This window comes from Triturus cristatus, chromosome 8 (assembly GCF_964204655.1).
Source record: "Triturus cristatus chromosome 8, aTriCri1.1, whole genome shotgun sequence".
Lineage (NCBI taxonomy): Eukaryota > Metazoa > Chordata > Amphibia > Caudata > Salamandridae > Triturus > Triturus cristatus.
In genome coordinates, this window is record NC_140591.1 from 1,055,681,624 (window position 1) to 1,055,696,065 (window position 14,442).

The 14,442-nt window shown below is 40.4% G+C and overlaps 1 protein-coding gene across 2 annotated transcripts in view; it reads right to left on the reverse strand.

Moving 5' to 3' along the window:
* Positions 1-817: 817 nt before the first annotated feature.
* The window catches only part of LOC146805373 (interleukin-18 receptor 1-like), a 682,858-nt gene continuing 669,233 nt past the window's right edge, over positions 818-14,442 (reverse strand). For both annotated transcript variants that reach the window (XM_085622595.1, XM_085622594.1), the window contains 2 exons: positions 8,654-8,812; positions 818-1,341 (listed from right to left, as the gene is read on the reverse strand). In XM_085622595.1, coding sequence (XP_085478721.1) covers positions 935-1,341; positions 8,654-8,812 — 566 coding nt within the window. In that variant the 3' untranslated portion in view covers positions 818-934. The remainder of the gene's footprint in view (positions 1,342-8,653; positions 8,813-14,442) is intronic.

A 14,442-nucleotide genomic window follows, 5' to 3' on the forward strand; every position in this document is an offset into this window, starting at 1 on the left:
AGGAAGGTCTCCCTTCCTGCACATAAACAATCTTTAAATGCTGTTTTGTAATTTCTATGTTGAAGTTGCAAAACAGATTTTTTTTTTAATTATTGTTTATGTGCAGGAAGGGAGACCTTCGTGCTCATAAACAATCATAGGCAATTTGCTGTTTCTCTGTGTGCTGTACAAGGCAGCACACATGGAAACAGCAAAAAAGAGGAGAAAAAAAGCTTTTCTCCTTGTTTCGCCTGTTTAAGACCAGGGTTTCCTTGGTTTTAATTTTGACACTGCCTACTATTTACACTGCACTTGAAATTAGGAGACAGCGTCAAAATCAATGGGTGTTGCGGTGGAACGCCCACAGCAACACCCATTGCCCTCCCATTTCATGCTAAATACAGCCTTATTTACAAGGCAGCATTATCCCATGTTAATTGGCTTAACGATGCCTTGTAAATAAGACTAGGCCCCTATCGCCATCACAATGTCACTGAAAGTGACGCTGTGGTGGGGATAGGGGCATGTAAATATGCCCCTAAATCCCAAAACGCATTCGTTTGGGATCGCAGCAATTTCCACTCTAAAAGAAACAGCATTGTAATAAATTCACAGCATGTGGGGAAGAATCTTAAAATGCTCACCATTGTAGTGGCACCACATGCCAAAAATATCTGGGTGAAAGAGGTCAGGTAACGACCCGGTCCCCTCCTTATTGGTTGTTCCAGGTACTCACGTATGCAGGTAGCCTATCTCGTTTGCAGGTTGCAGAGAAGATTAAATGTTTATTTTTCTCTGCAGTGAGAAGAAAGACAAACAGTGCTCCAAGCCATTCATCTCATCTCTGGATATTACAACCAAATCATGTTGGCAACAAAGTGTAAAAACAGTGTCATTTATTAGCAACATAAAGTTAAAGTAGGTTGAAACATTAAACATGTCAATTTGTAAATATTCAGTTTTCCTTTGAGCAGACATTAATCAGTGCACAGTTATTCTCAGAAGAGAAAGTCACAACCTTTCTATTGCACGCTATCGGTTTCTCGCCAGGTGGCTTGAATGGTTTTGCTGGCATTAAATATTGCATTTTCTTCCAAAACTTTGAATTCAATGGACGAGGTCTATCTTCTTCCCACTTTAGTTTGCTGCTGGACTTCAACAGGTCTAAAGACTCTGGCAATAGTGTAAAGTCTTCTGGAAGATTGTATTCAATTAATATCACTTTAGTTTTTCGTTCCACCAGTGACTTGTAGAGTCCACTCTCCAGTTCATACATTGCACTGTCAGAGGTGTAGTTCTTGCTCAGTATTATGATCAATCTTCTGCTTTTATCAATAAGTGAATCAATCTCATCCACAGTGGCTGGAAAATAAAAAAAAACATCTGTATCTTAAAAGAAGAATAGGTAAAGAGCACTGTTAATTGTATTATACAATGACGTCCAGGAGTGCCCTTGCAGGATCCATAAGTCCATTTTATTAATTGTTTTGTAGTTTGTGGCCACGTGAACCAAGCCCAGGTGAGGTCCAGAGAGCCATAAAATAATTGAAAATAGAATATGGAAAAGAAATCATACAAATAGATAGCTTCAAGATTTTAAATAAGCAAATGTAATTGCTCTCTCAAGAAACGCAGAGGTACAGACACTGCCATTTGCACTGGCTTCTTGCACCCCCAGGGCACTTTGGTATTATACACGGCACTGCAAAATGTGTAGTCTTAAATCCACCTCATGCCTATTTAAACCACTACCAGACACTGCCTGGCTGTTTATATCACTCTTGTGGGTTTCTGCTGTCACCCTTTGGGACTTTTTCAGTCTTTCCCTTACTGTTTCTTTCCCCGTGCTTGTGTATTCCTCTCTTGCTCCCAATTAATGTCTGATGAGGAAACGTATGTGCCTGTTTCACAAAATAATTGCCTGTGGGCCTCACCAGCAACCACCGGCACAACTTAGGTACTGCCCCTACATACTACCTGTGACCTAGTATCCCTACCCTGTCTTTAACCTTGAATAGCAGAAGACTCATCTGTTGTGTTGCAGATGCACTCGGAGCATTACAGCCAAAGTGCTGGAAGAAACACTCCACGCCCCTCAAGGAGAACAAAGCTGTACTCTGACGAGTAAAAATAGGAAAGCTTGTTTAATGTATCTGCTTTTTGGAGGTATATTATATGCTAGCCACCTAGGGTCATATCCACTGTCACTGTTTTGTAAGCTTTGAAACATTTCATAGAGCGGATTCCATCCATAAAATAAGACACTTCAGTTTGTGGCCGAGAGTTATAGTTAATACCAGCGGTAAAAAAGATACAATGCTAAATAGCTAATACTAGCAGCAACTAAAACAACATTACATATAGCTAATACCAGCATGATTATCACCACCATAATCTATCTCCTCTGGGAACCCGTACTGGGATGTAGTTTGTACCTGACTACTGTCATTGATGCAAAATTGTCTGCATTGATTGAAATCAATAACAATGGTTCGAAACAAAGAAAATCATATTCTATCTTGCACAAATTAATATTACTTTTTTGAGGGGAGACTGTAGTGTTGGTTAGGCATTCATTCATCAATAAAAATAGTTCAAAACAAAGAAAATCATATTCTATCTTGCACAAATTAATATTACTTTTTTGAGGGGAGACTGTAGTGTTGGTTAGGCATTCATTCATCAATAAAAAATGGTTCAAAACAAAGAAAATCATATACTATCTTGCACAAACTAATATTACTTGTTTGAGGGGAGACTGTATTGTTGGTTAGGCATTCATTCATTTTCATTGTGACTGTGAAAAACTAAACTATCGTTGCTAATGGATTGTAGTTACTGTCACTATCAAAATGGCGAGTTTCTTCCAAATCTAAAATACTCCATCGGTCTCCCAGATGTATAAAAATGCAGTCAATCAGACCAGGTCTAAACAATTCAGAAATGTGTTACTTCTGGTCAGTCTCGGGATGTACGCCCATTCATAGTCCTTCGTTTACTTTTCAAAGCAATTCAGTGGAGTAGGTTACAAATGTTGACTCCCCCATGAAGCAAATAGTGGGTTTGACTCTGGACGCATATCGTTTGAAAATAGGAACTTTGGCTGCAAACCAATGTTTCTGTCTTGCCTCATCAAAGCCAAATATAAGGACAATGAAATACACGACCTGTTTCCTACTATTGTATTTTTTCCTAATGCCTAGCTTTCAAAACGTGTTTAGTTTAAGGCGTGTTTTATGTGAATCACACGGAACATTTGTTTTTCCTATGCTTTACTAATTTGTTATGTTTTTTCAAAATGTTGCAATGTCAGTGGCAATGAGGGAAGAACTCCCTTAAATCATATACCTTTTGTGCTGTGTATTGTGCTTAGCTTCCACGGAGGCAGCCGCGAGGATGAGACCGCCAGCGTAGGAGCATAGGAGAGTAGAATGCTTCTCTGAAGAATTTTAAGAGCGGAAGGGATCTAATTTAAACATATGCTGGCTGGAAACCCGATTTATATGGATGGGAAGTTCTCTTTGTGCATTGATACTGAAGTGCTTGACTTGGCGACACATTGCAGGGGACCTTTAAAGCGGATGAGTGGATAAATCGATTCTCACATGCCCCTGACCGTGTCACGCACCTTCATGTTTTATGGTTGTGTTTTGTTACCCATGTCCTGATGAGGCCCGAATCAGTGGGTCGAAAAGCTTCAACCAGAAGAAGAGGAGGAGTGCAAGAAATTAAAAAAATTATATAGTAATGTGATAACACACACATTACATGGACTGAGTAGAGGGGTAGTGTCCCTCTGGTTTGTTGTGTGGAAAGGACTACCTCCCCTCGGATTGCCTATATATATGTATTGTGACACAATCAGGTTAAAATGGATGGGTATGGAAAGGTCTAAGAGTTTTTGGGATTATTGAGTTTTTTATGTACCATTTTTTTGTGTTATGAAAAAATATATTCATTCATATAAAAAAAAGAGATTGAACAGAGACGTGAAAGAATTGAGGAAAGCTCCGTGAGTGATGATATCGTTCATAAGTGCCACCACTTTGGGTAATAATATATTTTTTCCCTTGTTTTTTATCAATCCCCATACATCAATCTCTTGTCGCTTTTGTATGCTTCTGCCCAGATGTGTTGGGGTGATTAGGGCATAACCCATGTTTTTGAATAGCTTCCACATGTAGCACAGGGTTGGAACGGAATCTTAGGGAAGCCTTGGGATCCATATTGATATTAGTGGGTTTACCTAGTGACCCTTTCCAAAAGGATTGTACAAGAGTCTATGTTCTATAATTGTATGAACATAGTCAGGGGGAAGATCTGCCTGCCATTCATAGACTATGATACTTCCAGTCCAGGACCCATATTTCACCTCTCTACCTGCTGGGGTAGGAAAGCTGCGGCATAGTATACACTCATTTCTCTTTCCCTGTGTACCAAATTGTGAGCATCTGTTATGCTAGTTTTTAGATTGTTGCCTCACAAAGTGTTTTCTTCTTGTTCTGGACCTGGAGGGGTGCTCCAATCATTTTACATAGTGACTGCAGGACTACTGTTCCTGTCACAAGTTTCACACTTGTAACAGTTACCCATGGCTATTAGTAATTAGAGTCTGACCAAGTATTTTTACCTACATCTGGTGAATGTGAGCTTATTGGCCCATCCACCCAAACTTCCACTGCTAATGGTGAACCCAAAATCCTAATGCTGAGATCACAAGCACCTGGCATATGCATATATGCTCCTGGTTTTAAGATGCAATGCATGATTGCCTGGGAAAGGCCTTTGGGTTCCATTTCAGAAGCCAGTGGGCTTTGCATGTGGACAAGGTTCAGGTGGGGTGCTTTCTCAGACAGTGGAAGTATATTACTGACATTCCTGAGACTGGAGTTGGTGAACCAGTCACTGAAATGGGGAAAGAGGAGACAGGCTGCCCTTAAACATACAATTAATTCCTTTCTTATACAGAAAGCTACTGATCAGTCTTTCTTAGACTGCAATTTCAAGGGTTGCAGGAGGAAATGGAGGGACTGCAGAACCTGTCTCAGCATGTGAGGGGTACTTTGGAAGCTGGCAGTTCTTTGTCTCTCTTCTTGATCACTGTCAAATGTAACTGCTGATAATCAAAGTGCAGACTGATCACACCTCTTTGCGCCTCCGTTGTGGGTACTCCAACCTGGAAACAGCAAAGCAAGATAGAGAATCCAAATCTCCTGTCTCCTAATTCTGTATAATAGTGGGAGCTACTGGCCCACTATTTGTTCCAGATTCCTAGTTCTCTTCAACCGAATCTGGGGTGCTCCACAGAGACCCTAGAATAATACTACTGCACAACCAGAACGGATGTCTACCTGATAGCCAGCTTTACAGAGGTGAGCAGACCATGAAACTACAAGTCCAGGACCTAAATGTCTCCTCTCTACCTGCTGGTGAGGGAAAATCCCCTGTATGGTACACACTCATGTGCCCTGCCCTATGTGCCCAAACTGTAGGCATCTGTTATCGTGGCTTTGGGATTTTGCCCCCGCCTCATGCAAATCCAGGCCCAGATTCACTATGATTTTTCATCGGGTTTGAGGCACTTTTTTGTGATGCAGCCCGAGGCAAAATACATTTTGGTGTTTACGAAGCCATGGAAAGCCACTTTGTGTGGTTTTGAGTAGTTTAGTAAGTACAAAGTAATGCGAGGCAGAGCATACCTTCGGGTAGGTGTTACATGGATGGGGAATAGATATTCCTTGCATCCACCCATGTATTTCGACCCAAAGCCAGATTTACAAAGACTTGTAAAACCGGGTTTGTGCCAAAAAGGTTTCTCTACCTAATAGAGGCATTTAGAGGAGAAATATCTAATGTTTTCCTTGGTTCTTCCTTTTTTCATGTGTGCTGTATTCTGCAGCACATATAGCAAGATGTATATGCCTCTAAGGATTGTTTCAGTGCATGAAGGTACTTTAAAATGTATAGTATGTCAGCTTTAATTGTCCAAAAGGTGTGCACGGCTACCTACGGTTTAAATCTGACATGTAACATGTCATCCTCGCCAATGTGCAAAAAGAAATAAGTAATTTGCATTGTGCTCAGCCTAGAGAACACTGCGTTGTAAGGAGTGACATTTTGGTTTATCCCTTTTGTCAGAAAAAGGCTAAAACACTAATTGTGCAGGTGTAGCTAAATAAGTATGGTTAACTCAATGTATAAATAACCATAATTGTGACTTTATCTTTATCTAGCCTGATTTACTACTGGAATATTGAGGGCTAAATATTATCCAGCACTTTTGTCGACTGAACAATATTGACTGCCAACATATCGTCAAGGTAAGTAGATGTGGTCAAGAATAATAGATTTTCACTAAAGCTTAGGGGCCTATTATGACTTTGGCGGTCTTGAAGTGGGCCACCATGCTGTCGCCCGTCTCTGAGACCCTCAAAGCCATTAAAGACCACCTGCCAGAGTACGACTTATTTTTACCCCATTGGGAGGCTCTTTGACAGTCCCACTGTGGTGCCTTTGAAAAAGGCACAGCAACTGGAGAATCAAAGGCAGTTCCTGCATGGCATGGACTGCCAAGTCCATGCCCTGTCGGAACTGGGATTGCATGCACACAGGGCCCCCCTGCATGCACCTCATGGTGCAGAGGCAACAGGGGAGCCCTGTAGGGCCCACTTGGTTTCCTCACCACCACACTTTTCATGGCGGTCACATTAGGGGCCTCAGACTGATGCGCCACCGCTGGTGATCATGGATGCTTTGTGGCAGCAGCAGTCCTGTGGTGGTCCAACTGCTACACTGCTAATACGGCAGGCGGACTGCCAGTCTGGCGGTCCACAGACCGCCACCACTGGTTCAGCAGTCCATTGGTCTGCCAAACTCATAAAAGGGTCCTAAGTCTGAAGTCAATAGTCCGCAATCAACATAGAAGAGTGTCAATGTTCTTGCTCTTGATATGTTGTGACATACAACCTCTTCAAAGTAAAAAATACACAGGACCAAACCCTAAATCCCATTAACGGAACCAGGGTACAACAGAAAATCAATACAAGGGTTCCGCGGACCTATTTCATGAATCTCCATGAAGTTACAATCTGATAATACAATAAAGTCTTTCTCAAAGCCAACTATGACTCTTTGTATTTATTTTCCAAATTGGTGTTATGTTATTTACATTGATGCAGATGGTATAATGGTCAAAGGTGCAGTGAAGTGAAAAATAAAATGTTATACATATATACAGTAAGGAAGTCAACTACTGTTTGAAATGACGCAGTAAAATGCGAATTCAGATTTTTGGGGAGAGGTTTTTTTACACCTAGACAATCCCTATTTCAGTACCAATGGTTTGAACCACACTCTATTTCCCATGGGTCTCTTCAGGACAAACCATGATCACTGGCACAACACCGCAGAGCTGTGTATGTCCTTCACATACTGAGGTTTGTCAAACCGTGGTGCTCTGAAGTCGGCTCGTCAACAATAACTTGAGTAAGAACTAGGACAGACTCCATCCAGATTGTCATTGGAAGCGGGACTAAATGAGCACATCCTACCGCATAGCCTGGAATTCCTTGATGGGACGGATGGAAACACTACGGTTCATCTCTGTAGGACCTGGATTGTTCTGCTCAGTGGCTTGCCTGGTCTACCTTCATTAATGGTCGGCCACAAATGGTACCCATGTCCTACTCCTCCGTAACCTTTGGCTCAGGTCAATCGTGTATCTCCCTTTCTAACATTGCCAGTCAGTATCAGAGGGTACACAGGTCCTGGTCAAACAGTACTTTTGACCTACATTAATCATTCCTTCTCATTGTCTACAGTCCCAAGACCTACATTTGATTTCCTTCATTTCAGTTTTATTTCGGTCACCTCGTGGTATTTCTTTCAACTAAATTAATGTAGGATTTGTAAACTAATTATTTCTTACCTGTGATGATGATTTGTTGTAGCTATGGGTGTATCATATGCAATTTTCTCTCATGAAACCCTTGATGTTAGTACCAAGGTTTAGCAACAGATTCCTGAATAAACATCTTTATAAGCCTAATACAATTGTTAACTACTGTGGAGAGGTGGGGCTCACTAGTTAGAGGCGGCAGACCCGTAAGCAGAGAATCGGCCAGGGACCAGGGTTCAATTCCCGACGCGGCAGGGTCGTAGACCAGGGTAAAAACGGACTCGATAATTCTCGCCACGGTACCTACTCTAACCAGGAACACACTCGGCAACTCTGGGCATTAAGCTTGCCTCATCTCTACAACGGCCCCCCACAGACGCCGGGGATGCCTGGTTTCACCTTGGAGATACCCAGAAAGGGACCATCTCACAGGGATAGCCAGGACGGGTTCCCCAGCGGTCTACAGCGCCGGGATGCCCCGTTGCTGGGGCAGCTGTGCGCTTTACAAGTCTACAACATTTACATTTACATTTATTTGCTAAAATATTAATTACACACGCATATAATTTATTTGCATATGGCCAATATGCTATTAAAGCTTCCTCTGCACTATTTTGAATCATCAACAACTTCTTTCACATATGAATCATTGTACGCCCTATTTTCACAATTTAGTATTCTTTAACCCGTGTCCCTTTCTTTTTAGATATAAAAGTACATCAATCTAAATCAGAGAAAAATCTTGTGCTACTTTCTTTGAAGGATGCATTTTCTTACCTCTGCCAGGCAAAACATCCCTCTCAAATATACACAACTTGTATCCAAAAGAGTCTTCGAGTGTGCGGGATAGAACATCCAGTGCAAACTTTGTTTCAGCTTCAGCATCAAGCTTCGAATATTTTAGATACGACACATAGGCATCATATTCTTTTCCATCTGAAAGAAAAATACCAAGATGTTCTCACTAAAGTGAAATTCCTTTTTCACATACCCACTAATATTCATAACTGTCAAGTGAATGGGTAAATACCACGGATATATCTCTACATGTATACATCATAAAAGGGGTTCGAAATCCAATTGAAGTTCTGAAGTGGAAATAATTGTATGTTACTTTCTCTGTGAAGATTTCAACAACGCTAAACGAAATTGCACAAAATTAAGCATGTGTATGTCTAATCTCTCACTTCATTCAAAGTATTTTCTTGGTTTGATGATTTTTTTGTTTAGCCAATGTATTAATTGTTTACCAAAAATAAGGGGGTTATTTAGGTGTCAGTAGGCAACCTGCCAGCCTACAAGGTAAGTGGGGCCCATACTCTCTATTCTGCCAGTGGTAGAAAGAATAACAAATCATGACATTCTGACCTGCCTGGCAGTGAACTTACTGTTGTCTTTGAATCCACAGTTGCAGTAATTGCACACAACACAGAATAGTATACTGAGCGGATGCCATGCTGTTTTGTCTGGCTCTCCATTCTTTGTTTCAGAAACAAACCTCCAAAGGGGGAGTTTGCTTTCAAAAAAGCAAACAGAAAATTGACCTGATGCACTGAGAGTATTTTACCAATGCCTGATGGTCATGTATATTGGTTCCTAAGCAGGACAACCAGGCTTTGCTTGGCAGTCCTGAAAAGGAAAAATGTATGATGGAAGGATAGCCCTAAACCTGTGGTGGATGGTACAACAGTCAAAGGCTTCCAACTGCAGAGCCAAAAGAGGCTCCTCAGTCACCACCTGCTGCTTTCCCCACCTATACTGAAGTAGGGGAACCACAAGATTGGAATGATGGGGTTTGCACTCCACCAACCTGTAATTGAGGTCCCCAGGGTCTAGTGTGCATACACTCTAAGGAATCTATATACATGTTCATGGACATCGGGTAAAGATGTATATAGTTTCAGGATACATGAATACCTTATCTGGGGAATTTATCAGCATTACGTGTTTTGTGTTTAAGCCCCCTAATCATACCCCATCAACCCGGACTACTTCGAAACAATGTTTGGTGTTTTTCAGTGGGTATATAGGTGGGAATCAGCTCCTTTATGTGGAAAGCTCAACAACACCACCAACACTCCAGATCTGCTTATCACAAATGTCTGTTTTTCTAGCAGAGTTTTCAAGCATAGGATTGGCACAGAGCCATTATCTATGTCCAGCTAGAAAATGTACTGGTTGGCTTTGATCGTATTTTATCAATACAATATAAATCCAAAGCTTTAATACTGTCCCTGGAACGGTATAAGACTTTTGTCTTTTTTCTGTTTGGAGTGGATGGCATTTACTAATCCTATTTTTTTTATTTTTTGGTAAACAACTGATAAATTGCATGAACCAAGAAAATCAACAAATCGAGAAAAGTCTGAATTAAGTGACATATTCATCTATGTGTGTGTGTGTCTATATGTATATATATTCACTTAAAAAAACAGAGGTTTCAGGCATGTTATAGTTAGGAATTAGCATTTAAAAAACCTTAGAAATTCACAGAAAAAATCATAGGTTTCAGGGGTGTTATAATTAGCTGGACATTTCACTTATACAAAACCATTGAAATTCCACCGTTATAGTTAGTTCAGCTAACTATAACTCGTGAGAGTTAATCTCCCAACTTAAAACGTGCCACGGGGCACGTTTGCACATTGGTGAAGTAAGGAGGCATGGCCTGAAGTGACATGTCTGCAAACACACCCTGTGGCGCCGTTTAAGTTGGGGAATTAATTCCTCCTCAATCCTGAGGGTCCCTGGGGGGCAACTAGCCCACCAGGTACCTCCAATATGCGCCAGAGAGCTGCGTTGCAGAGAGTTGTTCAGAGGCCACACCCCTTTTTACAACTCTCTGCAACGTAGCTCCATGGTGCTTACTGGAGGTAAACAAAAACGAAGCACGGGCTTCCGCGCTCCCTTAATAATTAGCCCCTGGGGGGGCCAAATTCCCGGGGCAAAATGTGTAAAAGTTAATGGGGGCCCCCCAGCCCCGGGGACCCGTACCCACCCGGGGCTAGAAAATAAATAGGGTGGGGGGGCTGAACTGCTGAACAGAATTACACCAAATTTGGGAAAAAGGTAGCCCTTGGTTCAGAAAGAGTCGTTTTTGTTAAATGGTGTAAATCCGTTCAGTAGTTCCTGAGAAATTAAAGAAAGAAAAAGTTTTGATATCTGTGATCGAGGAGGGTTCGCGAACCTTGCCGACCACAAACTTCACTCTGATTGGCTGCCAACACTTCAAACCAGGAAGTGTTGACAGCCATCTTGTGACTCGTTAGAACGGAGTCACATGAAAACAGAGAAAAAAAGGTGAAAAATGAAGAAAAGGGTAGAAACACCCTGAACCTTTAGGCCTGCTCAGGGGGTCACACAAGGACCCCCAGGGCCAAAAACAACAATTTTTTTTAATCAAAATCAGCGGGATTTGCGTGGGTTCGCGAATCCTGCCAAAATAAAAAAATTAATGAAGCGCGGGCTCCCGAGCTTCATTTAAATGAGGCGCCCGGGTGGTGATGTAGTTTGAGATGTCATCAGTGATGTCATCAGTGATGTCACTGACCATGTCATGAGTGATGTAATATGTGACGTCATCAGCAGTGCATTGTGGGGGCGTGAGTTATAGTTAGCTGAACTAACTATAACAGGGGAATTTCAAGGGTTTTGTACGGGGGAAATGTCCAGCTAACTATAACGCCCCTGAAACCTATGGTTTTTTCAGTGAATTTCTAAGGTTTTTTAAATGCCAATTCCTAACTATAACGCCCCTGAAACCTTTGGTTTTTTCAGTGAATTTCAAAGGATTTTTAAATGTCAATTTCTAACTATAACGTGCATGAAACCTATGTTTTTTTCAGTGAATTTCAAAGGTTTCTTAAATGCTAATTCCTATCTTTAACTTATCTCTCAAGATATCATGTTTAATGATTTTGATTGGATTTCTATATTTTTCAAATTCAGTGTGTCAATTTCATTATGTTTTTTTTAAAATACTTTTTAATCACCATTTTTTAAACTTTTTTTTTCAATTAATTCTTTTAAAAATAAAAAAATATTATTTGAATTTATTGGGTTTTTCAAACATATTTTTTTACATTTTTCAAAATATTTTGTAACTATATGTTCAAAACTTTGTTTTATAAATTTTTTTCCACGTTTTTTGGATCCGCGCACCCTATGCGCACCGTTCTCGATCCCTACGCGTTAGCATCCGTGCATGGTATGCGTTGGGTACATGTTTAGTGCGCGATTGCAATGCGACTGGTATGCGACTCCCAGCCTATACGCGACACGTTCGATGTACGTAACGCGACGTTTACGCGCTTCCGCGATGCGTCATATGCGTCTATGACGCTGTAGGTGCGCGGACCCGCGAAATATTTAACATTTTAAAAAAACATATATATATGTATTTCATGTGAATATTAATTGAAGACAAACTCTAAACTAGTCTTAAAAGTAATATATTTTTACATCTAATCCTATAATTTTTTTTAATTCAATTTCGCGAATCCGCGCTGGGTGCGTGCTGCGTATGCGTATGCGTATGCGGATCCCATGTGACCTGCAAAAAAAGAGATTTGATTGGTTCATTACACTTCCTGTTCTAACTATTGAAAGACCCCACCCAATTCAATCATTCTTCTTTGACCTTCTTTGGAGGAGCATCTCTTTGCAGAGAAGAAGATTTTTTAGACTAGGTTTACACTTAGCTCTAACTTTTTTCAACTAAAAATGGCTTCAGGGCAGCAGGCATCACCTGCATCTCCTCATTCATCTGAGGAGGAATTTTTGGTGGAGGCACCACCCAAAGAACGTTTTTCTTCAGTGGTGTGGAAATGTTTTACTTTTCCCGAGGGGCAGAATAAGACCAAAACCACCTTGGTCACGTGCAAGATTTGCAAAAGAGTGCTGTTGCGAGGGGATCCTAACAAGAAATACTCGTGCGGCACGGCAAGTATGATGAAGCACCTGAGGACCCTTCATCCGAACAATCTTGCACGACAATAGTGCCAATGGATGAGAAACACTCCTGCTCCTGCGCCTTCCACCTCATCGCAGCCGAGCACTTCAAGAGTGCATCCATCAGCCCAAAACTTGGACATAAGTCCTCAATTTCAATATTTAAAAGTGCTCTGCACTAAGTGCAATGCGACTTTGTGCTACGGTGAGCAGTCGATCAATCTGATCTGCCGCCGGCAAGAAAGTCACATTTGCTAGTTTATTTTTTTATTTATTTTTGTTCCCTCAAGTTCATTGTTTGGTTCCTCCTGTTTTGTGTTTTGTTTTTTTCCAGAAAAACAAAAAAATCACAAAATTGTTAGAAAAACCCAAAAAATATATAAAAGAAGAAAGAAGAAAAAAAAAGTTCTTGTAAGAACTAACTTTCCTGGTTTAAAAAAAGAGCTAAATTTCTTTGTTAGTGTGTGAAAGTTTAGATGAATGTATGTGTAGTACGTAATTGAGTGAATGAATGCATTAGTTGCATATGGTGAATGTATAAGTGCAGAACTATGAGGAAGTGCTGCAGCATCACACAGTAACCTCTTTAACTACAGTGTGCTGTAGTAGTTCCGAAGCATAGGAATGCAACATATGTACATAAATATGTTGCAAATCTATGCTTCTCTCTGCACGGCTGCTTAAACTGCAGCCATGTGGTGACACAGGCACCCTTGCACCATAGTGCAAGGATATCTGTGTCATGTGCTGTTTGTTTTTCTGCAGGAAGACACACCTTCCTGCACAAAAACAATGAGAAAATGCATTCTTCTCCTTCAATGTATGCTGAACATTTTAGCATGCATTGAAGATATAAAAATGTGGTGAAATAAAAATAATTTTCCTTATTGTGCTTACCTACACCAATTTTAGAATGGTGCAGCATTCACATACATATCGAGATTTATGATTTCTGATAAATCTAGAGATATATCTTGTTCTATGAGTATTCAGTGCAATCATGCACAACAACACTTATAGAACACCCTTTCAACGCAAAGTGGTGTGTATGATGAGGTTGTTTTTACATGGAGTAGAAAAAGTACACAGAGTGCCTTTTCCTCTCTTTGTAAATATAAACAAGTGTCTTGCGCAATAACTATGTTACAAAAAGTGACATATTTCCGGTTTTAATTCCTTGCGAATGATAGATGGTAAGCACAGAGTTTTGTCTGCAAAGATGCTCAAAGAAGAATGATTGAAATGATTGCGGTCCTTCAATAGGTACAATGGGAAATATTATGAACCCCTCAAATCTCTTTTTTTGCAGGTCACATGAATTCTGATTATAGTCAGATTTCAAAACTACATAGGTATAGACAGAGTGTTTTTAGAAACGTGTTTCAACTTTGTAGCCTCTTGCATACCTCGTCATTCTGCATATTGAGACTTAGTTAAACTTACCTTCTCAGTAATAGGAATAAAAAATGGTATAAATTTTTTTCATATTTTCATTGCAATCTAAATTCATATAAATTGCTTATTTTAAAATTTGGATCTGTGAAAGAAAAGAAAAAAAAAATTATAACATGTAATAATACATTTTATTTACAACACAGCATAATTTCCACAAAGTA